Raw genomic sequence first — 24,751 nt, 5'->3', positions numbered from 1 at the left:
GGTGTAGAATGGACCACTGGACTTGCAAAATCCACTGTAAAACCCTCATGTGCAGATGAGCGCAAGGGATCAAATTGATTGCTGCCGCCATGGACCACAAAGCTCACAGGACTAACTCTGCTGGGGGAGCAGGAGACTGAAGGAGAGCTAGTACATGTAGAGTCATGCTGTGAAGTCTGTCTGGTGTTAGGAAAGCCTTGACCTGAAGGGAATCTATCCTGGCCCCTATAAAGTCTATAACCTGAATAGGTTGGGGGAATAACTTCTTGACATTTATAGTGATCCCCAACTGGGATGATAAACGGAGGAAGAAGTCCCTGGCTAGAGAGAGTAGATGCCTGGTGGGGGTGGTGAGGAGCCAGTCGTCTAGGTATGGGAAGACCTGTATGCCCCTGGAGCCTCAGGTGGGCTGCTACAACTGTCATGACCTTGGTGAACACCCTCGGGGCTGTGGTGAGACCGAAGGGTAGGACCCTGAACTGGTAATAACTGGCCCCTAGCTGAAAGCGGAGAAACCTCCTGGACCGTCTGTCCATTAGAATATGGTAATACGCATTCTTGAGGTCTATGGAGCACATCCAGTCCTCCTCCTGCAAGAGGGGCAGGATGGATTGGAGCATGACCATCCAGAATTTCTCCTTGGCAACGAAAAGGTTCATTGTTGACAGGTCAAAAATCGGCTTTAAGTCCCCCATCTTTTTTGGCACCAGAAAGAACCTGGAGTAGATGCCTGATCCGGACTGGTCTTGGACACATGCTGGATGGCTCTTTTTTCTAACAGCTTTTCTATTACCAAAGCCGCGGCCTCCCTTTGAGTGGGTGGAACATCTGGGAGGCGCCTTGAGTAAGGGGGCTTGTTTATGAAGGGGATTGAAAAGCCTCTGGATATTATCTGAAACACCCAGCGATCTGTCGTGATGGACTCCCATTGAGCCAGGTGCCTCGAAAAATGCCTCCCGACTGCCTCCAGAGAAGAGCAGTCGGGCAACCCCTCAGGGCTGCTGCGCGGGTAGGTCGGAAAAGGGTACCTGTGACCCGAAGTTCTCCGGACCTCCTCTGCCTCTGGGCCGGCGTCCACCTTGTCCCCTTCTGCCTCAGGGGGAGAAGGAGACCTGAGCGTTCCGGGTCTGCTGAGATTTCCGGAACCACATCTTCTTCTGCCCTCGCTAGTTCCTGAAGAAGGACCTTTGAGGGGTAGAGAAGCAGATTCCGACGGCTGACTGCGTTTTCCCATCTTTCTCGCTCTGGACCAGCATCTCGCGGACGGTCTTCCCGAACAAGGTAGACCCGTCAAAGGGTGCATTCGTGAAGGACGCCTTGAAAGATTCCGAGAAATCGCAAAGCTGAAGCTAGGCATAACGCCTTAAGGCGATACCGGACCCTCTAGCTCTAGCGGCTCCTTCCATGGCATGGGAGAGTAGCCGCATAGACGTATTTGACACTGATTAGAGAGTGGCCATACGAGCAGAGAAAGTCCGTTTATCCTCGGCCAACATGAACTCTGGGGGAGACTCGGTGTACTCTTTAACCAGGTCCTGCTGCAGTCTGATTACATGGGCCAAGTAATTCAGCGCCCTAATAGAGAAGGTAGCTGAAGCAAACATCCACTTTCTAATACGGTCCACTGCCCGAGACTCCTTGTCGGAGGGGATGGACTGAAGAACTGTCCTGAGCTAGTTCCTTTTTGGTGGTCGCCGCCACCACCATGGCATCTACAGGGGAACCCTTGCTCCATGAAGCTTTGTCTGTAGGGGAGCTCAAAATCTTGTCAGGCCTCCTGGGGATCAGCTCTACATTGTCCGGTTCCTTCCACGCCATGGTGGTAATCAGGTCGACCAGAGGGTCAGCTGGGGGGGCACCCAAGAGGTAGATGGGCCTGTGTCGAATGCCTCCAGGAATACCGACTCGTCCAAGGAAGGTTTTTTGGTGGACCCCCCCCCCCTTTGGTGGAGCATTTCCATAATGTTGCTGAAGGAGACGTCGTCGGGGGGGGGTGACTTGGGAGAACTTTCCCCTTCCTCCAAATCGGTATCCTCGGCGAGGGACTCAGGGAAGTCCAAGTGCCTCCTTTTGCACAAGTGTTTGTGAGGAATCTCCTCGGGGGGGACTGTCCGAAGGGGGCTCACCAACGGATGTGTGTTCCTCCAGGGAAACTGGTTGGAGCATCAATGACACAGGTTGCCCCTGGGACTGGATGATGGAGGACAAACTGAGCTGCGAGGGAGCGGGGACGGATTCTGAGGACAGAGCGAGGGTTCTCGATCCTCTAGCAAGAACTCTCTCCACAATGTCGAATGCCAAAGGGGAACCGGCCTCTCTAAGACAGGTGGCCGGCACCCTCAGATCCAACGAAGGGATCGGTGTCCATATCTGCCTCCGAGAGGCTTCTAGTAGATCTGGACGAGGCCACCAAAGCCGGTTGGGAAAGCCGACGCTATGACCTCGAAGATGGTCGTGCCTCCTCCTCCGGTTCCGGAGAAAAGCGTGGGGAACGGAGCCATGGGGAGGAAGGCTTGAAAGTCCTCGATGGGGAAGGGAGAACCTTGGCGGGAGGGGCCGAGGGATCCAATTCAGCCCGCCGTTTGTGGCTTCTCTCTCTGTTCCTTCTCTCTTTCCTATATTTTTTTGCTTCTCAATCTCCCTGAGACGAGGTGGGAGGGTGAGTCCCAGCCAGGGGAGGAGGGTCAGATGGTTGGGCAACCGCAGCCGTGGTTGTCGCTACAGAGGGAGAGGAGGAAGAAGAAGCCGATTCCGTGGGTAGAAGGCCTGCCAAAATCAGCTTATTCTTCCTATCTCTCAAGGCCCGGGGGTTAAAGGCTGCACACATTTGGCAGCCTGAGGAAAGATGGGCCACCCCCAAGCAAAGAACGCACTGAGTGTGACCATCCACTGGCGACAGCTTATGGCCAACACTCAGTGCACTTAGAAAAAGTAAGCTTTTGGCTATCAGCCATACCCACACTCACCTGAAGGAAAAGAGGGGCCTACTAGGTGATAGAGATACGAAGGATAAGAGGGAGATAGATTAAGAAGAAAAACGAATATCTGTCACTATAGAAAATACTACACACACAAACAACTAAAACCCAAAGTTTTTATATATAAAATGGAAAATACTAAACTCGCCTGGAGCTCGAGGAATCCCGTGCTTGGCAAAGCCACGGCAAACGAGATCTGAGGATTGGATGGAGGTTGCAGGGTAGTATGGGTAAGGGGGTGGAGCTTGGAGCTCGGATCTTTAGCTTGGTATGCTGCCGGCTCAGATCTGTATCCCACAGGTTGCTGATCAAATGAAGTTAACTACTTCAGATATACTTTTTACATGATGAGCAAGGGATTGATGTCAGTTTTTAAGATGGCTGTCATCAGCTTCTGGGCCTTTCAAAATGAATGATCTCCACAAACAGTTATTGAGGAAGAAGATTTATTAAACTAATTTCCAGAAAGGGAACTTTCCATTACTCAGTTCATGCAATGGCAGAAGACTGTGAAGGTGATTAATACAATCCTTCCCATCACTTTCAGCCCCAGATGTAGGTTTCAAAGGGGAGGGGAAACACTTATAGCACAAATGACCAATGCTAGGATAGACATAGGGCTTTCATGAGAAAGAAAGGCTAATTATGTACTCAAATATCAGTGAAGACAACAAAGGTAACTGTTGCACTGTTCTTCTACCCACTGTATTCTGGCCACCCATTATCATACACTGAAAACATTCTCAGAGTCCACTTCTGACAAAAGAAAAACCTAAAATCCCCAAAGTGACCATGACTGGATTGTATGGATCAATATGACTTCTGCCAGGAAGTGGTCAGCTAATCTTGGACAGGTGGAAGTCTTTGGCTCCCAAGGACCAAATCACTCCCACTAATGTGCAAAGTACAGTTTTGTACCTACCATAAATGTAGATGTTCGAGTGTTCACACTGCTGCAGTCATCACACTTGGGTTATCTACCATCAGTTGGTCCCGCAGTCGGCCCGAGTTCCAAAGTCTTGGTCCGGCGTCGGTTGCTGTTGCTTCTTCCCTGACATCAGTGCGACAGGGGTATAAAAGAGGCAGCAGACGCCATTTTCTTCAGTTTTTCTTGCCCCAGATGTCAGGTGCCCCCAAATAGGAAGGCAATACATAATCCTAAGTAAATTACATAAGTAGAAAACAATAGCTACAGCTGTAAGCAAATACACCATATATAAATACATCTTAGAGATAACAGGGAGCTATACATAAAACCCAGGTAAAAAGAGGGGAAGGTGGGAGGGTAACCTGGACTGCAGCAGTGTGAACACTTGAACATCTACATTTATGGTAGGTACAAAACTGTACTATGTTCATTGTGTTACACTGCTGCAGTCATCACACTTGGGTTGAATCCCAAAGCTACGGCTGGGCGGTTGGTACTAAACAGGGTTTGGAGAAGCTAGTAGGCCCTGCAAAACTGCAGTGGCAAAGCCAGCTCTGGTTTTTGAGTATAGTGGTAAGTGGTAGTGCTTGGTGAAGGTGTGCACTGAACTCCAAGTTGCAGCTTCCAAAATATCCTTGGTTGGTACCCCTCTGAGGAAGGCTGCTGATGTTGCTGTAGCCCTGGTGGAATGAGACCTAATGTTACCAGTTTCAGGTTTCCCACGGTGTGTGTAGCAGAAACGGATACAATGTCCTATCCATTTTGAAATGGTCTGTTTTGATATAGGCTTTCCTTGAGATCCTGCAGCATAGGATACAAAGAGCTGATCAGATTTTCTGAAAACCTTTGTTTTATCCAAGTAGAAACGTAACTGCCTGTGAATGTCCAAAGAGTGTAGCAGCCTTTCCCCTTTATTCTGGGGGTTTGGATAAAAGGTGAGTAAATGAATGGTTTGGTTTAGAGCCACACTGGATACTACATTTGGCATAAAGGAAGGGTTAGTTCGGAAAGAGACTCTGTCTTGATGAAAAATGATGAAAGGCTCCACTGCCATTAGGGCCTGTAGCTATGAGACTCTTCGTGCTGAAGTTATTGCTAGCAGCAGGGCAGTTTTCCATGATAAAAATTGTAAATCAGCTGAAAAAGCTGGCTCGAAGGGCAGTAGTGTAAGTTTTTCCAAAACAAAATTGAAGTCCCAAGTTAGTGCTGGCTCTCTTCGGGGCGGTCTTATGTTCTTAGCCCCTCTGAGGTACTGTCTTAATAATGGATGTGAAAAAATAGGAGGATCCGTGTTGTAATGAGCTGAAATAGCTGAAGCGTGGATCTTTATAGATGAAAAGGAAAGGCCTTTGTGCAACATCTCAATTAAATATTGCAGAATCTGAGGAATATTTGGGACAAGAGGATTTTGACCTTTAGCCTGGTTCCAGGAGCAGAATCTTTTCCATTTGTCTGAGTAGGTTTTCCTGGTGCTGGGTCTCCTGGCCTCCAGAATGACATCCATAACAGCTGCAGAGAGAAGCGTTGACTGGTTGTTTAGATAATCTGCCATGCAGCCAGATTTCAAGTCTTGAGCTGGCTGTGTAGAATCTGATTGTTTTGCTGAGTCAGCAGGTGAGGAATTTGAGGTAAAATCCATGGTGGGCCTTCAGCCATGTTCCTTAATATTGGATACCAGTGTTGGCGTGGCCAGTCTGGAGCAATGAGTATCATTTGTGGCCTCTCTAATCTTGCTTTTAGCAGCACCTTTGCCAGAAGAGGCAGTGGAGGAAAGGCATACACTGTCAGTGTTTTCCAACTGAATGAGAGGGTGTCTACTTTCCAAGCTAGAGTGTGGTATGTCCTTGTGCAAAACTTTCGCAGTTGGTAGTTGGTAGTTTTGGGGGGAGGCAAACAGATCTATGTCTGGGCTCCCCCATTTTTGAGTTATCATTGTGAATACTTGTGGGTCTAGTTTCCACTCGTGAGGATCCATGATATTTCTGCTTAGTTTGTCTGCCAATGTATTTTTCTTTCCTGGCAGGAATTGTGCTTGTAGTTGAACTTGGTAGGTCAGTGCTGTGTTCCACAAGGTCATTGCTTGCCTGCATAGGGGGTAGGAATGTGTGCCCCCTTGTTTGTTTATGTACCACATCACTGTGGTGTTGTCAGTCTATTAGAAGTTGTCCTGGATGTAGGAGGACCTTGAAGGCTGTTAGGGCATTTTGTACAGCTAGCATCTCTTTTTGATTGATGTGGAGATACATTTGATCTGCAGACCATTTGCCCTGAATAGACTGTCCTGCCATGTGTGCTCCCCAGACGTAATCCGATGCATCTGTTGTCATTGTTTGCCTGGCTGTGGGCAAGGTGAAAGGCTGACCCTTGTTGAGGTGACATGCCTGAGCCCACCATAGAAACTCCTGTTGAAGGCAGGAAATTAGTGGTATTATTGTTTCCAAGCTGTGGCTGTGTTGAGTCCATACGCTTTTCAGGTACCATTGTAATTTCCCTCATATGCAGTTTGGCATATGGTATTAGTAGTATGCAAGATGCCATGAATCCCAAGGCCTGCAGAATTTTTCTTGCAGGGAGTTGGGTCTTTGTTGCCATCATTTTGAAGTATTGAGTCAGTTGTCCTTGCTTGTCTGGCATGAGATAAGCCATCTGGGCCATTGTATTTAAGCTGGCACCCAGGAATATTATGTCTTGTGAGGGCACTAGTTTTGACTTCTTTTCATTTACTGTGTACCCTAGGCAACTTAGTAGGTTTTTTACAAACGCCAGATGTTTTAAAAGAATGTCCTTGCTGTCTGCTTGAATAAGGCAGTCGTCCAGGTATGGATACATTTGGATTCCTCTTTGTCTGCAGTATGCAATTACTGGTGCCAGGCATTTTGTGAAGACCCTGGGTGCAGTAGATAAGCCAAAGCGTAGTGCAGAGTATTGGTAATGAGTTGTACCTGCTATAAATCGGAGGTATCTTCTGCAATTTTGTCTGATAGGGACATGCAGGTATGCCTCCTTGAGGTCCAACGTTACTAGCCAAGCCTTCTTGCCAAGCATGGGAAGAAGTTGATGTAGTGTGAGCATCTTGAATTTGGGTACATCCAGGTATGTGTTTAGAATTGAAAGGTCCAGAATGGGTCTCCAAGCTTTCTCCTTTCGGGGAACCAGAAAAAGTTGAGTAAAATCATTGTCCTTGCTCCTGTGTAGGAACCTGTTGAATGGCTCTCATGTCCATGAGTGCTGTAATTTGTCTTTGAGCCTCTGCCCATTGATTTGATGGCAGGTTTGGCATTCCTTTTATCCTTGGTAAAGTGTGAAAGTGGAACCTGTATCCTTGAGTTACAATATTTAGGACCCATTTGTCTTTTGTGATGATGTGCCAATTGTCTGCAAAAAGTGCAAGTTTTCCTCCCAAGGGAGCTGCCAAGAGTGATTTGCTTGGAGGTCTGAGGGTAAGTCATTGTGATCGTCTTCTAATAGTTTGAGACCTGTCTTCTCCTCTTTTCTGGGTTGTGGCACCCCATTGTCGTGGCTTGTAAGAGCCTTGTGGCTGACCTCTGCCCCTTGGGCATCTGTATTTGCCCCTCTGAGGTCTGTCAGAAGTTGGAAAGGACCAGTTTTTGGTTGGCCAATTTCTGCTGAAATGAGGGGGTTGGACCTGTAAAAAATCCTTGACCGTCTGCATAGATTTTGCCTTATCCTCCATTTTCTTTAAAACCTCTTCTGCTTTCACACCAAATAAAACATCCTGCTGTAAGGGTGCATCCAATAACTTTGCTTTAACATGATCAGGTAAAGCTTGTTCTTTTAACCAAGCATGCCTACGAATGACAGACCCTGTTACAGCTGCTCTGCAAGAAACTTCCAATTAATCAAATCTACATTGCAAAGTATGTTTTCCCACTTGTTCTGCTGCATGCAACAAATCTTGCATTTCCTTGTAATCAGGCTGCTCTGTATGAGTGCTCATTTTTTGTTTTAATTGAGACATCAAATATTGTTGATATTTCAGCATGTGAAACTGGCAATTTAAGGCCCTCATAGGTAGAGTAGCTGAGGTATATACTTTCTTTCCCCATCTGTCAAGTGCTCTAGAATCCCTTTCAGACGGTACAGGATTTTTAGCAATAGAGGCCTTAACTCCTTTGGGACCTTGGGAAATGGTTTCTGGGTCAGCAACAGGGCTTTTATATAGGAATTTATGTGAGTCAGGGACTCTGTAGTATCTGTCTGGTTTGGCTGGTGCAGGAGGTAATGAATCTGGGTTAAGGCTAGATTCTGAATAAACATCATCCACAATGTCTAACACAGGTGGAATAGCAAGGGGTCTGTGCTGGGGTAGTAAGAGGAACTCTTGGAGCCTTTTCTTAGAATCAGAGTAATCCTGGCCTTCCCAGTGGAAATGTTCCCTCATGGTATGTAAAGTTTCCCCAAAAGAGTAGTCTTCAGCATCAGAGTCTTCATAAGGGGGAAAAGAGTAGTCCTGTTCCTCAGAATAATCTGAGGTAATGGAAACCTGGTCAGAGGAAGCGTAGTCCTCCTTCTGTCTAGGCCTTTTGTCAGGTGGGGGATGGGAACCCCTGATTAGGGTAATTAAGTCTTCGGCCATCTTAAGCATCTGTTTCTTAGGCATGGGGCCTTGCACTGGAGAGTGCTGTACAGGCTTCCTTACTTTTACTGGAGTTTTCAGTTTTGCAAAGGATTTAATAATAAGTGTAGTCGGTCTGAAGACACCTTCAGCAACTGACGGCCTTTCAACTGCACTGGAATCCTCATCAGCCATGGAGTCGGAAGGGACTAAAGATAAAGGCGCTGGAGGCCCTGCAATCTCTGCTTGGGAGTCGGATGCAGGCTGGGGTTCTAAATCAGCGGTCATCAGGGGCTGCGTAGGCGCCTCACTGAAAACCGGAGAACCGGCGACTGGCCTAGCAGAGGCCTCGGTATCTGGTTTGGGTCTCGGCTGCCTGTCCTTATCTTTGCGCTTCTTATGCATCCCGGTCGTAGGTTGCTCCGATGGCATGGTATAATTAAATTTTCTACCAAAATAATGTCGGGCAAAATCAAACCGACGTTTAATAGTTCGTTTGTTAAACCTAGCACAAAACCGACAACCTGTGACGTCGTGGTCTGGGCCTAGGCAAGGGATACAATAAGAATGAAAATCCTTATGAGGTATTTGCTTCCCACAAGAAATGCAATTATTACCTTTTTCTGACATCGAACTGAGGCAAGAAAAGGTTCCCCAACGGGGTACTTAGCTTTATTGAAGACTTTGGTCTGAAATTCAATTTGAAAATCTCAGGAGTCGGCCGACCGGCACTTGCGAACTGCTTCTGCTTCGGGCACCGCGCGGCAAGAAAGACTGAAGAAAATGGCGTCAGCTGCCTCTTTTATACCCCTGTCGCACTGTCATCAGGGAAGAAGCGACAGCAACCGACGCTGGACCAAGACTTTGGAACTCGGGCCGACTGCGGGACCACCTGATAGCAGATAACCCAAGTGTGATGACTGCAGCAGTGTAACACGATGAACATCAAGGGTTCACAGGCTTAGTTGTTCATTTGTTGCCTGTTTGCATGAAATACAGAGATGCAGACAGCAAGCATAGCAAGCAAAGGGGGCAAATGAGAGCCAGGTTTTGGTATTAAGAACAGGTGCTGGAAGACAGCTTTTCCACTTGATCTCTTGCAAATCCAAAAATGAAGACCCCCACCAGATGATAATGAACTAAGACAGAGGAAATTCTATCACTGCTGTACTGGATTTTAAATATGAGTTGTATATAAATGCTTTACATCTAATTAAAAAATATGTTTTCTGATCTACCCTAGCCTTAACCATCATACCTGGCATAAGCATCAACATATCATCCTGCGTGGTGAGGGTCTCTTCTTTCCACGGTAGAATACTTTAGCAATAACTTATTATTTAAACCAGAGTAGTAAATCAGGCACCAAATAGATCATCACCTGCAGCTGGCAAAGTTTTTTTTTTTATATATTAAGCTTTAACACCACACCTAGATGGCTGAAGTGTGTGCTCTCTGATTTGAGAGCCTGCGCCTTCCGTAACTTGTGTGTATGCTTCCATACATGCACAGGGAAAGTTATCACATGTATGTGGTTTGGAAGAGCCAAGCACACATCAACACATCTCCAACCCATGTACTTTATGGTGTTCATTTGACTTTCCAGAGATGTCAGCACAGCAATAAATCACATGGCCTCACTCCTACCTGGGACAGGTGAGCTTGCATCAACTTCTCGCCCTTTTCTGATAGTTCCCCCACTGCACAGATTGTGAAACAATTTCCATTATCTAGGTCTGTCAGGACTTTACTCCACAGTATCAGTATCTCTACTGCTCCACTACAGAACCTTTTGACAGGCCTTTCTGCTGAAGACGGCCCTCTTCTGTTAACATCAAGCACAAGGTGTTCACATCAACTAAATTTCTTTCAGTGATATCATTCTGTCATGTGGCTAATGTGCTGAAATTAACTCAAGGGTCAAGGAAAAACATGCTTCTGAGGCAATCAGAAACTGTAATCTTTCAGAGACCTAGACATCTCTAGACCTAGAAAATGAGAACTCTCCAAACGGTGAATGTTGCAAGATCTAAAATGACTTAACATACAAAAGAAAAAACAGGGACCAATCTGGTGTGTCTGTGTGCACGCACACGCGCGCACACACACACACACACGCGCGCACACTTTCAGACTAGTGTAGGCCCACCATATACGAGTCAAAAGGGTTTGCTCCTGTGAATTGACAAGTCCACTGCAGAGGGCATTTTAAAGTAAGATTTAAAACTCAATTAATCAAATAACCCTCTAGTAGTCTTCATCCAGGAAATTATTTTAAATATTAGCAGTTGAGCACTTTTGCCCTACAAAAAAATGCGGACATTTTCAAAACTTATTGTACAATGAGACAGTTGGAGGACGGAGGCTGAACTGCTAATATTTAATACATGTTTTTTGACTAAAGGTTATTACAGGTTTATTTGGTTATTCAATTTGTTTTACCTCTTAGCTGGGCAGTTGGTTTTGGCTAAAAAATAAAAAAAAACACCAAGATGGCAAATTTAACTTAGCATAAATAATGAAACGTGAATGGCACAGTAGAACAAACAAGAGAAGTATTATATAGGGATATGTGGATGATGGTGGCTGTTCACAGGGTCTCTGAAAGAGTCCTTTGCGATTTGCGACTCTGAACTAAAGAGGCTGAGTATAAAAGCCAGAAAGGTTAGGTGTGCTCATGAATAAACCATTTCCACATCCATTTATTTATTACCATTTATTTAATTGTTGGTCCATCTAGGCACAAGTCCCTTTTTCAGTGGAGACCTGAGGAGAAATGTTCCACACCAAATGTACATATTCATTACATTTACAAAGGGTTACAGTAAGAAAGGGGAGTACAAGACAAATAAAAACATTAGGATAAGCTATAAAGTAAAGCACATAACAGAGGTGAATCCCTAACCAAAGTTGCAGAGACACAGAACTAAACAGTGGGTTTCTGAGTTAGAGAAATCTGTTGTGGAAGGTTGGCAGTCAGCATTCAATGCCAGACTGCTCATTCCAGAGTAAAGGCAGTAGATGATGTCCTACAACAAGAACACAATGAGTTGGTCCTGTACACAAAGGGAAATTCAGAAAAGTATCAGCTGCCAAGGAGTGCACCAAATTCCATACATAAATATCAACCAGCAAACATCTAATTCCTACTCACTATCATCTAAACATAACAGAAAGTTATTTCCACTAGAAACAGGAACCACCCACATGGGGCAATTTGAGAAGTAAAAGCCAGGTAAGATGAGCACAATAAAAAGTTAATGGGGCAACCAAGGGTTTTAAGGATGGTATGAGAGAAATTATGTGTTGACTACAATGTTGTATTCAACGTAAAGTCATTATATGGATTAAAGCTATGAGACACTTGGAACACACGCACAGAAACTGGCCTAAAAAATGCTTTGATAAAATTACATTACAAAGCATCACTAAAACATTTCTTAGTAAAAACAAATTGTCTCTGCCATATTCCTTGACCTATCAAGGCCTTCGATATGGTCAGCCCTACTAAACTACTACAGCAAATGTCAGCCTTAGGTCTAAGACCAAACACCCTAACCTGGTTCAAGAGTTATCTCACTGTCAGATGTCAATCAGTGCTCTCACCTTTTCTCCTTGTCAACACTGGCATCCCACAAGATCATTCCTTGATCCTTTCCTCTTTAATATCCTTACAAATTTTCTGCGCACTTGCAAGTAACATGCTTCTCTCATACAGTACGCTGATGACTCAAAACTTACATGTACTTCCAACAACCATACACACCTCAACCAAATTACACAAGAACACCTCATTGCCACTAAAAAGGGGTTACAAAACTCCAAACTCCTGCTTAACCCAAAGAAAAAACAAACTTTATCCTAAATCTCCTTGTTGTGAAGAACACAACTTTAAAATATACTCCCTCAATAACCACTACAGAAGTGGTAACCAATGCAAAGCTATTGGGCATGACTATAGACAACTACCTTAAATTTGATTTACACATACAAAATGCCATAAAAAACACACCCAAACTAGGCTCACTCCACACAGCTAGAAACTTCCTCACCTACACATCCAGATACACCCCTGCCCCATCGACACTAATCTTCAAATCTCACTTACTCAAAAATTTGAACAATGTTACAATAGCCAGATTTGCATCAAATTCTCACTGCCGTACCCACCACTCCACTGCACTGAAAACACTTAAATGGCTAGAATTACCCAACTACCTAAATATATTCAGCAAATGACCACACATAAAATCATATGTATACTTAAGTACATTATAAAAAACAGAAATTATTTAACTATCAAGCAGAATCATACTGATCTGAATCATATAATTGTAAAAATCACGTGTCTCATGTATATAGTCTCCTTAGTAATATCTAATGTCTGCAATTAATGTGCAAGTATGTTTCATCTAATATTTGTAAAAAATGAAGTGCTATTACTGTATATACTCTTTTCTTGCATGTGAAAATGTTTACTGCCGCAGTGTAATATGGTAATTGTCTCTGGAGCTTTTCTCCCCAGGCCTCCAATGAAAATGGGCACCCACCCAGTCAGACTTTCCCAGTAAACCAGTGTCAAATAAACAAATAAATAGTAACATAACTACTATGGGATGGTTTGCAGATCTGGAACATAAAGTGCTGTTTATAACATTCCTGAAGAAACACTTCTATTACCAACTGAAAGCTTTCTGAAGAGACCAACAAGCTACATAGAAAGACTAAAAGATACATCCCTGTCCTCTATGCTTTACAAACTATTCAGTCTCTGCTTTTCAGAGTAGTGCAGTTACTGAACACTCCTGTCTCTTATTACTAACATTCTGATCAAATTGCAAATCTGTGAATATGTTTATATAACTCAGTAGAACTGACACATGGAAGGTGTACCTATTTTTTTTTTTTTTTTTACAAAACATTTGCCACAACCAAGGAAGAAGCTACCTATTCAGTTTTAGTAGCAGTTCCATTTCATCTAAATTTAGGAAACAGCTGGATAATTATGAGTGAACAAAAATGTCAAGCAGAGACTTTTTAGATCCAAGTTTCTTTACGACCCTTAAATCATGTTAAATTTAGTAGTGTATCTGTGAACCTATGACAAAGTGGGATACAGCCAATGCTGTAAAAACTCAGAGGTGGACAAATGATATAAAGGTTTTACAAACACTTGGTTTTCCAAAGACTCATTTTACAAAATGTTCAGCAGTACTGCAGCTGAACTATTTATTTTACAGTTTCATGTACATTAAAATATGATAATAAAAAACATTAACGTTCTGTTGTACAAAGTATAATGGTCTCTTGTAAGAAAACATTACTGTCATAAGGATTACTTGAGGCAGCAAAACAGCGAATCTTTATAAGTAAAACAACCTGAAAAAAAAAAATCACAATATACTGTAGCCCCTAGAAATAATGAATGCCAGTGACAAAGATCTAGAAGAAAGCAGGGCTAATATTTTCAAGGGTGAGACTTATGATACCACTTCAAATGTCTCCTCAGCCAAGACAATATAAAATAACTATGTAAATATATGCTCTGTATCTCAGCCACAGTATTTAAAATCTGTATGTCTTACATGATCATGGAAGGTGGAGTTTACACCTCCAATACTAAAGTAAAATTAATAGCATTTCTGTGGGTGCACCCCCAGTCAGGAACATTTTCATGCTAACATTATTCCCCTTGGGAATTTTACGGCACGTAACCATCGAAGGATGGCATCTTTACGAAGCTGCTAGGTCCCACAGCATTTTTCTGTCACACACTGGCACAGTAATTACTTCTCCCTTGTCCATTACCTTCTAACTGCCATGTAAACGTGTGTTGTAAAAATATCACTGCATGAACGGTGTTTTTAACTGCGCAGCATAAAACACACTGTCCATTCGGTGACTAGATCAGTGATCCATTTCATATAAAAAAGTCAGTTACAAATTCTAAAAAGTTCATGAATCCTGAAGTGGATTCCATTTATTCCCAGCAGTCTTCTTCACAGAATAAAAATCACAGAATTCTAGTTTTCATCCTCTTCTTCGTCAAGCTGCTCCACTATTTCTTCCAAGATGTCTGATCTTTTCTTCCTTTTCTTTGGAGTCTCTATTTACAAGGAAAAAAAAGCAAAGAAAAAATAATATTGGATCTAAATTCAAAGACAATCAATATGCAACAATTAAATTTGATTTCACTGTCCCCTTCCCCCCACACTTGAGTCTCTTTTTCTTGTTCGTAATAAATAGGCCCGTTGCTACAATGGACCTGGGAAATTGGATTTGCCAAGAGGTAATAGCACAGAGGCTGCAAATATAAGGGGAAGCAGTGAAGCACGAAGACTCCGTCATTTACATCATTAGAGGCAACAATGGAGCAGTCGGGCAGCAGCAGATGAGACACTGATTACAGCTCCAAATGGCTGGCACTGACTTGACTGGGTCACAGTAAACTGGAGGGAACTGAAACAATCTTTTAAATGAACAGAAAGAGAATAAAGGGGAGGAGGTCAGGGGAAAAGGACAAAGTGAAGGGAATGGGTTTAAAAGAAGTCAAACTTTAATACTATTAAATATTTAATACTTTAATGCTATATATTTTTTTACTGCAATTTCTGCAAAAACACAAAAAATGGTATAATTTTGTTTCAAAAAGGCTCATTCTACAGATAACTGTAATGCCTACTGCTAATCAATGCATCACTGGGGTGTTCAAAGTATGTTACATTCCATTTTGTTTTTACCCAAGCATTTTAATTTAATGAAACTGGTGCCAAATTAATTCTTATTATGCTTTCAATATGTCCCCCATTTTTCTGTGATCTGTAACTAACTCTTCTCTTAGATTTACATGTCTCTATTCACATTAAAGAATAAAAAGGCACAGATACAACCTACATCTGTAAGTACTGCTGGAGTTCACACACTGTTTTAAACTGCAGATAAATATTACATGCTCTATGCTGCATTATTATTTACTCTGTTTATATATGTGACAGGACAGCTTTCTCTTTTTTTTCTCTTCATACTCTGGCACTGGATCAGGCAGCATTGTATATGAAGTGTTACAGCCCCATATTAAGGCACTGCTCCATGCCAGTATCCTGCATTTTAATATTAACTTGTGCAATAAGTTGCTCTCTAGACTCCACTACAGAGATAACCATATGACAGTGAGGAAAAAAGCATTTAAGCACTCTGTGCTTAATACATGCTGTTCTAGTTAACATCCAAGATTTGAATCAAAACTCACGATTAACCAAACCACTTGTCAGAATTTTTCAGAAAATTCTTCTGAGTAAACATGTTTGCTTTATGAAGTGACAGAAGGTTTGTGCATTGAGCTAGAAAAAAAACATCTCTACTGTTTTGCAAGTGCATGCCACATCTGGTTTTCTGACATCACTAGACTAGCTAAATATGCAAGCCTTCCTAGTTACTAATGCAATGTTTTGCTATCTTATTTTACCACAAGGAGCTACTCATACATATCGCATAAACACAAACTGTATTTTTGTTTGTTTATGTTTGCTTTATAAAGGCATCTGGCTGGGTAGAGCTAATATTCAACAGAGTCCCTCAGAAACAGACTCCACACTTATAACGCGCACACACACATATACTGCACCAATAGCATTATACAGTATAAAGTACAATTAATGCAACTGTAAATATTCAGACTCAGATATCATCATTGCTGAGATATGCAAAACAGTTACTGCTCATTAACTGGATACAGAGTTTTTTCTTTTCTTAATGCTGTTTAAAAGTAGATGTACATTTGGAAATGCAATATGCCAAACAACTCATTTAATGAAGCAGACTGTAATCAGGGGAAGAGGTATACAAAAAAAGGCCCCACACAAACAAGGAATAAAGTGATGTGCTGCTCGCATCTTTAAGACCATTTATTAAAATGGCACAAGAGAAGAGCTTTTTGAAACAATATTTTCTAAGACAGTATGCTCAGGTTCAGATGTGCAGGGGTATACCACACTATGGAAAAGGAAATTTGCAATAGTGGTACAGAACAGAAAGAATGATCCCAAACTGAGACAAATGAAGATACTAACTAAATTCAAGCCAGTAAAGACACTTTTAATGAGATAACAGCAATGAGATCTTGAAGGAATACCAAAGATAAACTTGGTCACCCTATAGAAGTGAGGGGAGGTCAGATGTGTGTTGCAAGAGATATTATAGCTAGATCAGTTTGACCTCCCTTATTACAATAAAAAAAGAAAAAAAAATCACACAAGTCAAAGTCCAGAAACACAGGCTGAGAAGTTATAGACAAAGTGAAACGACATATGCTACTCCTCTGTTTCTGCCTCTTACTGTATCCGTGCACCACATTCCAAAGTTCCTAATCGACAAGCTTTTGCTATTTCAGGTTAGAACATGTTCTTGTGATAACGCATGTCAGAATCCAGGTGCGCGTCTACAGTGATTCTATAAATATGAAAAGAGGAACAGCCTCTTGAACAGTACTACTGTTAGCCTAATATCAAGAAGGGTTTCTTGAACGTCAGCCTATTGTCAAGAAGAAATAACATTGCTTTCATTTTATAAGTGTTTAAACAATAACCAGAATCAGACAGAACTGAATTTTATCAAAACTACAGAGGCTCAATAGTTAGCATTGCTCCCCCACAATGCTTGGGTTCTGCAGTTCCATTTTCTATTGGTATACTTATGAGCATGGTGTGCACTTCTTCCCTGTGTCTGCATGTTTTTTTTACTGAGTGCTGCTGTTCAAATATCTCCGAGGATGTGCCATTGATAAACTGGCATTCCTGCAAACGGCACACAGGTGTGCATGCTACATGAAGGGGAGTGACTGTATGCATCCCACAACAGGATGTCTTCTCACACAGGACTAACTCCTTTGCCTAGTGCCCAGTGGTTGCTGTGAAAGGCAATGTCTCCTCCACAACTCTGAATAAGATTAAGTGGGCAATTAGAAATTGAATGCATGAAAACACTGAAGACCAAAGTTTATTTCATCAAGCCAAAAGTTAGCAAAAGAAAAAACATGGAATCTTTAAAATAATGAATTAAATGGGCAGATCTGCAGTCTTTGGATAAGTCATTTGCAAAGTCTGTAAACAAGACACTGGTTATTTGCTGTCTAACACTTGGGTATTATAAATAAATTCTAGTAGACTAAGTCATCTGATCCTGCTTCAACGAGCTTTTCAGAAAATGCAATGTACTCACTTCATAAAAGCATTGTGCTAGTTACGTTGATACCATCTACAACAGTAGCTCTTAATTAGTGTTTAATTCAGCAGGCCATTACTGCCAAGGAGCATCTGCCAATCATCAAATGGTGGTGGTATACTATACTTTTTTACTAAACCATCAGGGTAACTTAGGCCAATGGAACTCTGTGGTCAGTAGTTCCAGCAATGGGAATGTGGGTACTGTTAACACAAAGCAGATCCAAACTAGCAGTCTAGGGTGCAGCATGTCAGAAATTAAACAGGTCTCTACTTGAGTACTACGTATGAGAAACATTCACTGGAGAAAGGTGGGCTTTTCTCTCTGATACACCCATCAGCAATTTTACAGATGTTATGGTCTAGACCAGAATGAGGTAAGGCATGAAGAAGCTCAAAGTAATTCTCAGGTCAAACGAAACACCTTCAGGTTCTGTTTGAAAAGGGCTATGGAAGGGATTACAAAGAACCAGTTTTCTAACTGCAAGAATACCGATATTCTAAGTCACTGATAATGGGTTACAGCAGATGATTAGCTATATTTAGAAATATCAAAAATATGAAGACATGCCAGGGCAATGCTCAAAACTAGACATTTTCTTTCATTATCCTGAGTCTACAGGAATAATGTTGTGAGAAGTGAATAATGTGCAGGCCTGCTGTTTGCACACTAAGATTTCTCAGACAATCTCTTATGTTCAGTGGAGAAAAGAAAGGCAGGACTGTCACAACTCTAGACCTTTTGTACTGTGCACAGAAACTCAAATCATTCAAGTCCAAGAATGATGCGAAATCTCTCAACTTAATGGGGTCAAGGGAAAACGGACAGAAAACTACACTTCCACTTTTAGAAACCTTCTCCAGTGTTTTATACTGTTCTTCTTCTTTTGGCTTTTCCCAGTTAGGGGTCGCCACAGTGGAACTCCGTTCCGCTTATGATTGTCAGTAGATTTTTACAGTGCCAAGGTGCCAGCCTGATGCCCAACCTTCAACGAAGGCATGCCTATTCACCCATGTCTTTCGACCACCACTCGACCACGGGGAGGACATGCAGACTGCACACAGAAGGCACTCCAGCAGAAAATCGAACGGGAGAACCTCTTGCTGTGAGGTGACAATGCTACCGCTGCACCACCACAGCTTCTCCAATGTTTTATATGGTAACAGACTATATTTTCAAGAAAAAAGAGTGGGGAACATGCTTAATGAGGGAAGTAACTCTGATCAGTCTGGAAAGAGGGCAGAGATGCACATGCAAGATGCGCCCCTCCTGCAGAAGCATCTGTATGATGTGTGTCAGTGGCTATACCGCTTCACTTAGAGGAAAAAACTACCTCTGCACAGCTACTGTATGAGATGAAAAAAGACAGTAAGGGCAGCCCACAACAAACAAGTGACCAAGAGGCTGTATTTTTGGACAGTGGGCCTGCCCTTTTTGTTGACATCAGTCACCCAAGTCCTACTGTTGCTGGCCTTGGGGATACGGTTTGCTGCTTGTACCTGAATATTTGACATTGTGGTGACATCCAAACTGTAATCTATGGTCCTCTTTATAGTACAGTTCAGGAACAGATGTCCTTTAAGTATATGATGATCTCTGTGGTCTTACTAACTTGAAGGTCTGGACAAAAAAGACAGCAAAGTGGGATGTTACCTGACACAATGAAGGGATCAGCCCACAGGCCTTCACTTAGACCAACCTTAAGAAAACTAGGCCACAATTTTCCATATAATCCTAGGTATCAGCAACATCCTAAATGACCCCGAGTAAATACCCTTATCAGAATGCATGTGGTCTTCATTTCTTTTCTTTTTAAATAATGCAGATTCATGGGCAGATTTTCCTTCTGCTATGAAATGGAAAGGTGAGTTCAGCACAGCAGAACTGTCCTTGAGGATCTATCAACATCCCAGTAGGTGTAGGTTCATTGAGCAGCTTTTGTTCAATTTATTTTAACTGTGGTTTCTTGAAACTGCAATCACTTATATTGTGCAAAGCCAGTGGTGCACTACAGTTAGCTTTACCATTTGTCCTCACTGTATTGCAATCATGGAACTGGTGTATAAAAGTTAGGGGAGGTGTTCTGATAAAGCTCCCACAAAAGGAGTGCAAACAGGCTTCTTTTACTACAAAAAACAAGTTTTCTTTTTTTTTTTGTTTTCCTTTCCGAGTTATGTTTCTTGATTCAAACACTGATGCACTAACTCACTGTAGAAACTGGCCAAGGCATCATAATATTTTATCTGGAGGCAGATGGCTCATGTAATCAGGTGACCTTTAATAAATATGATTGTTCTTCTGATGGATAAGGTCATCATCATTAACCTCTTTTTCCCATTTTCTACAATGGATTGAGGTGTTGCACAGACTGTCTCCATCTCTCTCAATTCAATATCATTCCCCTACCTTTTTCGACTCAAACCTGACTGTTGCAGGTCTCTCTCAAAATCCATCCATTTCTTAGCTGGACACTCTTGTTTCCTATTAATGTCTTCCTCTCTACCCCAAATCATCTTAACCCTATTGTCTTCTGTTTTCCTGCACACGTGCCTGAACCACTGTAATCTTTTATCTTTTGACCCTCTCTGCAATTGGAGCTACTTGGATTCTGCTTTGATGTTTTCACTTCTCTGTCTGTTTCACAGACTGCCTCCCATTGCCAGTCTCAGACGCTTCATCTCCATCACCTCTAGCTTTCCTTAACTGCTCTGCCTTCACTGCCCAGGTTTCTCTCTGATGCAGCAGTGCTGGTCACATCATTGTTTTGTACACCTTACTTTTTTCAGTTTCTTTGGTATTCTTCTGTCACACACTACCCCTGACACATTGTGCCAATTGGCTGAAGCTCCTCTGATTTTAGCTTTGACCTCCTCATTCAGACTTCCCTTCTTCTCAACCACCCCTCCAAATACTTGAAGCTCTTAACCTGTTCCGCTATTTTCAGCTTCTTCCAATTCCCTCCTTTGCTGCCATGGCAACTATCTTATCTGTATTCAGTTTCATCCTGTCTACTTCCCGTTTTGCATTCCATTCCCCTATGACTTGCTTGTAATGCCATATAATCTGTATACAGCAGCTTTGTAGATCTGGTCCTTCAACCTGTTTGCTAATGCAGTCCATGAATAATATAAACAATTGGTGTGCTCACAGTTGAGCCCTGATGTCCACCCATTCCCACTGGAGATCCCCTTGTGAGTTCAAACACTGTCTGCACTTGTGTCACGGAGTCCATACACACAGCCTGCACTAATTCGAACAATGTTTCTGTGACTTGGAACCATTGCAGGACTGCCCAAAACAACATTCTTGAGACCTCGTCACATGCTTTCTCCAAGTCTAGGAATGCTCAGTTGGCATCATTCCTCATCTCTAGCTTCCTCTTAAAGTACAGTTTTGTACCTACCATAAATGTAGATGTTCGAAGATCCACATTGCTGCAGTCCTTACATATGGGTAGTCCGCTGTCCTCGGTCGGCCCGAATACCAAAGTATTAGGCTGACGTCGGTCAAGGCGCTTAAAACTGACATCAGGACGTCAGGGTACAAAAGCGCATGACCGACGTCATTTCCTCAGTCTTTTCTTGCCCCAGATGTCAGAAGGCCCTAACAAGAAAGGCCAAAGCCAGCAAAAACTAACCAACCACCCGTGCACTAACCATATTTACAATATGTACAACACAAACCACACCACCACCTTCAACAACAGAGGGAAGGAGGGAGGTAAATTGGACTGCAGCAATGTGGATCTTCGAACATCTACATTTATGGTAGGTACAAAACTGTACTATGTTCTTCATCTCACATTGCTGCAGTCCTTACATATGGGTAGAATCCCAAAGCAGAGGTAAGGGAGGATGGCAAAACTATAAAGCATTAGGAGCTGCCAAAATGCCCTGTAAAATAGCAGTGGCAAATCCAGCCCTAGATTTAGAGTAAAGTGGAAGGTGGTAATGCTTAGAGAAAGTATGCACTGAACTCCAAGTAGCTGCTTCCAAAATATCTTTAGTAGTCACCCCCCCTTAAAAAGCTGTAGAAGTAGCAGTAGCCCTAGTGGAATTAGGCCTAATCCCAGCTGGAATCTCCTTACCATGATGGGAATAACAGAAAGCAATACAAAAACCAATCCACTTAGAAATAGTTTGTTTTGAAACAGGTTTGCCCTGAGAACCCAAAGCAAAAGAAACAAACAACTGCTGAGACTGCCTGAACCCTTTAGTTCTGCTCAAATAATATCGCAACTGTCTGTGTATATCCAAAGTGTGCAAAATCTTTTCCCTTTATTTTGGGGGTTTGCATAAAAGTAGGCAAATGAATAGTTTGGTTTAAAGCCACACTAGAAACCACTTTAGGCATAAAAGAAGGGTTAGTACGCAAAGACACCCTATCCTTGTGGAAAATTAAGAAAGGCTCAACTGCCATAAGGGCCTGTAATTCAGAAACCCTTCTCGCAGAGGTAATGGCCAACAAAAGCAGTCTTCCATGATAAATATTTCAACTCTGCAGGCGCTGCAGGCTCAAAAGGTTGTAGAGTGAGTTTCTCCAACACAAAATTGAGATCCCAAGCAGGAGTAGGAGCTCTCATTGGGGGTCTTATATTCTTTGCCCTCTAAGGAATTGCTTAAACAAAGGCTGAGAAAATAATGGTGGGTCACAGTCATAGTGAGCAGAAATTGCTGCAGCATGAACCTTTATAGAGGAGAAGGACAAACCTTTGTCCAATAACTCAGTAAGGTATTGAAGCATAACACTTAAATTAGGTTTAGAAACATCAAAGTCCTTTGCTGTACTCCAAAATAAAATCTCCTCCATTTATCTGCGTAAACTTTCCTTGTACTAGGCCTTCTGGCCTCCAAAATAACATTCAAAACTTGTTGTGGAAGCTGAGACCCTCCAGGGTTTAAAACAGAATATGCCAGGCTGTCAGATGTAGAGAATGAAGTTTGACATTGAGTAAATGACTGTTCTCCTGAGACAGCAGGTGAGGAATCAAGGCAAAGGCCATGGAGGCTCCATACCAGACTTCTCAGTAATGGGTACCAGTGCTGTCGAGGCCAATCTGGAGCTATTAAAATCATGTTTGGCTTGTCCTGTCTGACCTTCAGGAGTACCTTTGGGAGGAGAGGCAGAGGTGGAAAGGCATACGTGAAGATTGCTCCAATTGAATGAGAGAGCATCCACTTTCCAAGCTGTGGATGAAACCTTTTTGTGCAAAACTTTGGCAGCTGGTAATTTAGTGGAGAAGCGAACAGATCTATGTCTGGAGTTCCCCATAACACTGTCAATCTCTGAAATACATGAGGATCCAATTTCCACTCATGGGGATCCATAATTTGTCTGCTCAACACATCTGCTAAGGAGTTCTGTGCTCCTGGCAGAAACCTTGCCTGAAGATTTAGCTGTAAACTGAGAGCAGTCTCCCACAAAATCATTGCTTGCCTGCATAGAGGATAAGAATCGTTCCCCTTGCTTGTTGATGTACCACATGACAGTTGTGTTGTCTGTTTGAATCAACACCTGCCCTGGAAGAAGTAAATCCTTGAAAGCTATCAATGCAAATTGGACTGCTAACATCTCCTTCAAGTTGATATGTAGATGTTGAAGTCTGGCAGGCCACGTGTCTTGTACCCATTTTCCATTTAGATGAGCTCCCCAAGCTTTGTCTGAGGCATCTGTCGTTAAAATCTGACTCGCCTCTGGCGGGTCACAGAGAGTCCCTTGTTTAGGTGACATTCCTGAGCCCACCACAAAAACTCCTTTTGAAAGCAAGGTATTATCTGAATGACAGTGTCCAAATCTTGGCAGTGCTGTGTCCATACATTCTTGAGATACCATTGTAGCTTCCTCATATGCAGTTTGGCATTGGGAAGTACCAGAATACAAGATGCCATGAACCCCAAGGCTTGAAGGACTGTCCTTGCAGTCAGCCTGGACTGACGAGACAATTGGTGGAAGTAAAGAGAAAGATTCTTTTGTTTGTCCGGGGTCAAAAAGGCCATCTGGGATGCTGTATTCAGTCTCACACCCAGAAAGCACATGTCCTGAGAGGGTACTAGACTGGACTTTATTTAAGTTCACAAAATACCCCAGGCATCTTAACACTGCCATCACATACTGTAGATGATGAAGAAGTTCATCCTTTTCTTGGGCCAGAATCAGGCAATCGTCCAAATAAGGATAGATTTGTATTCCTCTTAGCCTGAAGAAAGCTACCACTGGAGCCAGAACCTTGAACACTCTGGGCAGTAGATAAGCCAAAGGGCAATGAAGAGAACTGATAATGTGAAGTCCCAGCCAGCGCAGATACTTCCTGCAACTGGGCCTGATAGGAACATGAAGGTAAGCCTCCTTGAGATCCAGAGTCACCATCCAGTGATCTTTGCCCAGCAGAGGTAAAAGCTGTTGTAACATCAACATTTTGAACTTGGGAATGTCCAGATATGTGTTGAGGATAGATAAATCCAAAATTGGTCTCCACGTGTTTCCTTTCTTTGGTACTAGAAACAAGCGAGAATAAAATCCTAGGCCCACTTCTGGCAGAGGGACGGTTGTATGGCCCCTATTTGAAGTAGTAGAGAAATTTGTTTGTGAGCCTCTAGTCTTTGCTGAGGAGGAACATCCGGCATGCCTTTGAAAGGAGGCAAGGTATGGAAATAAAACTTGTAACCCTGGTGTATGATATCCAATACCCATTTGTCTTGGGTAATCAACATCCAATTTTCCTTGAAGAGTGCTAACCTTCCTCCCAAAGGTGCTGCCAGGCAAGAAGGATCTGGCAGCTGAAAAAGTAGGTCATTGGGCCTGTTTACGAAAGGACTGGCCCCTGCCCTCACCGAAGATTGTGCAGGTGAACTCCCTGTTCTAGGCCTGAAAGAACTCTGAGCTCTGCCCCTACCACGTCTAGATCTACCCCTAGACTGAGAATCATAAGAAGGATCGTCCACCCTTAGCAGGCCAATTCCTACTAAACTTGGAGGCTGAACTTGCAAAAATCTTTAACAGCCTGCATAGACTTAGCCTTGTCTTCCATTTTCTTCAAGACTGACTCCACAG

General features: G+C 42.9%; 1 protein-coding gene across 1 annotated transcript in view; it reads right to left on the bottom strand.

Annotated features, from left to right (window-relative positions):
- Positions 1-13,671: 13,671 nt before the first annotated feature.
- RBM19 (RNA binding motif protein 19) overlaps positions 13,672-24,751 on the bottom strand; it is a 1,836,515-nt gene continuing 1,825,435 nt past the window's right edge. Inside the window, exon 22 of the mRNA XM_044054094.1 lies at positions 13,672-14,588. Within this exon, the coding sequence (XP_043910029.1) occupies positions 14,506-14,588 (83 nt within the window). The 3' untranslated portion in view covers positions 13,672-14,505. The remainder of the gene's footprint in view (positions 14,589-24,751) is intronic.

Source organism: Protopterus annectens, chromosome 13.part0 (assembly GCF_019279795.1).
Source record: "Protopterus annectens isolate FY-2018-M chromosome 13.part0, PAN1.0, whole genome shotgun sequence".
Lineage (NCBI taxonomy): Eukaryota > Metazoa > Chordata > Ceratodontiformes > Protopteridae > Protopterus > Protopterus annectens.
The sequence above is the reverse complement of the archived record's forward strand: the minus strand, read 5'-3'. Positions and strand labels throughout refer to the sequence as shown.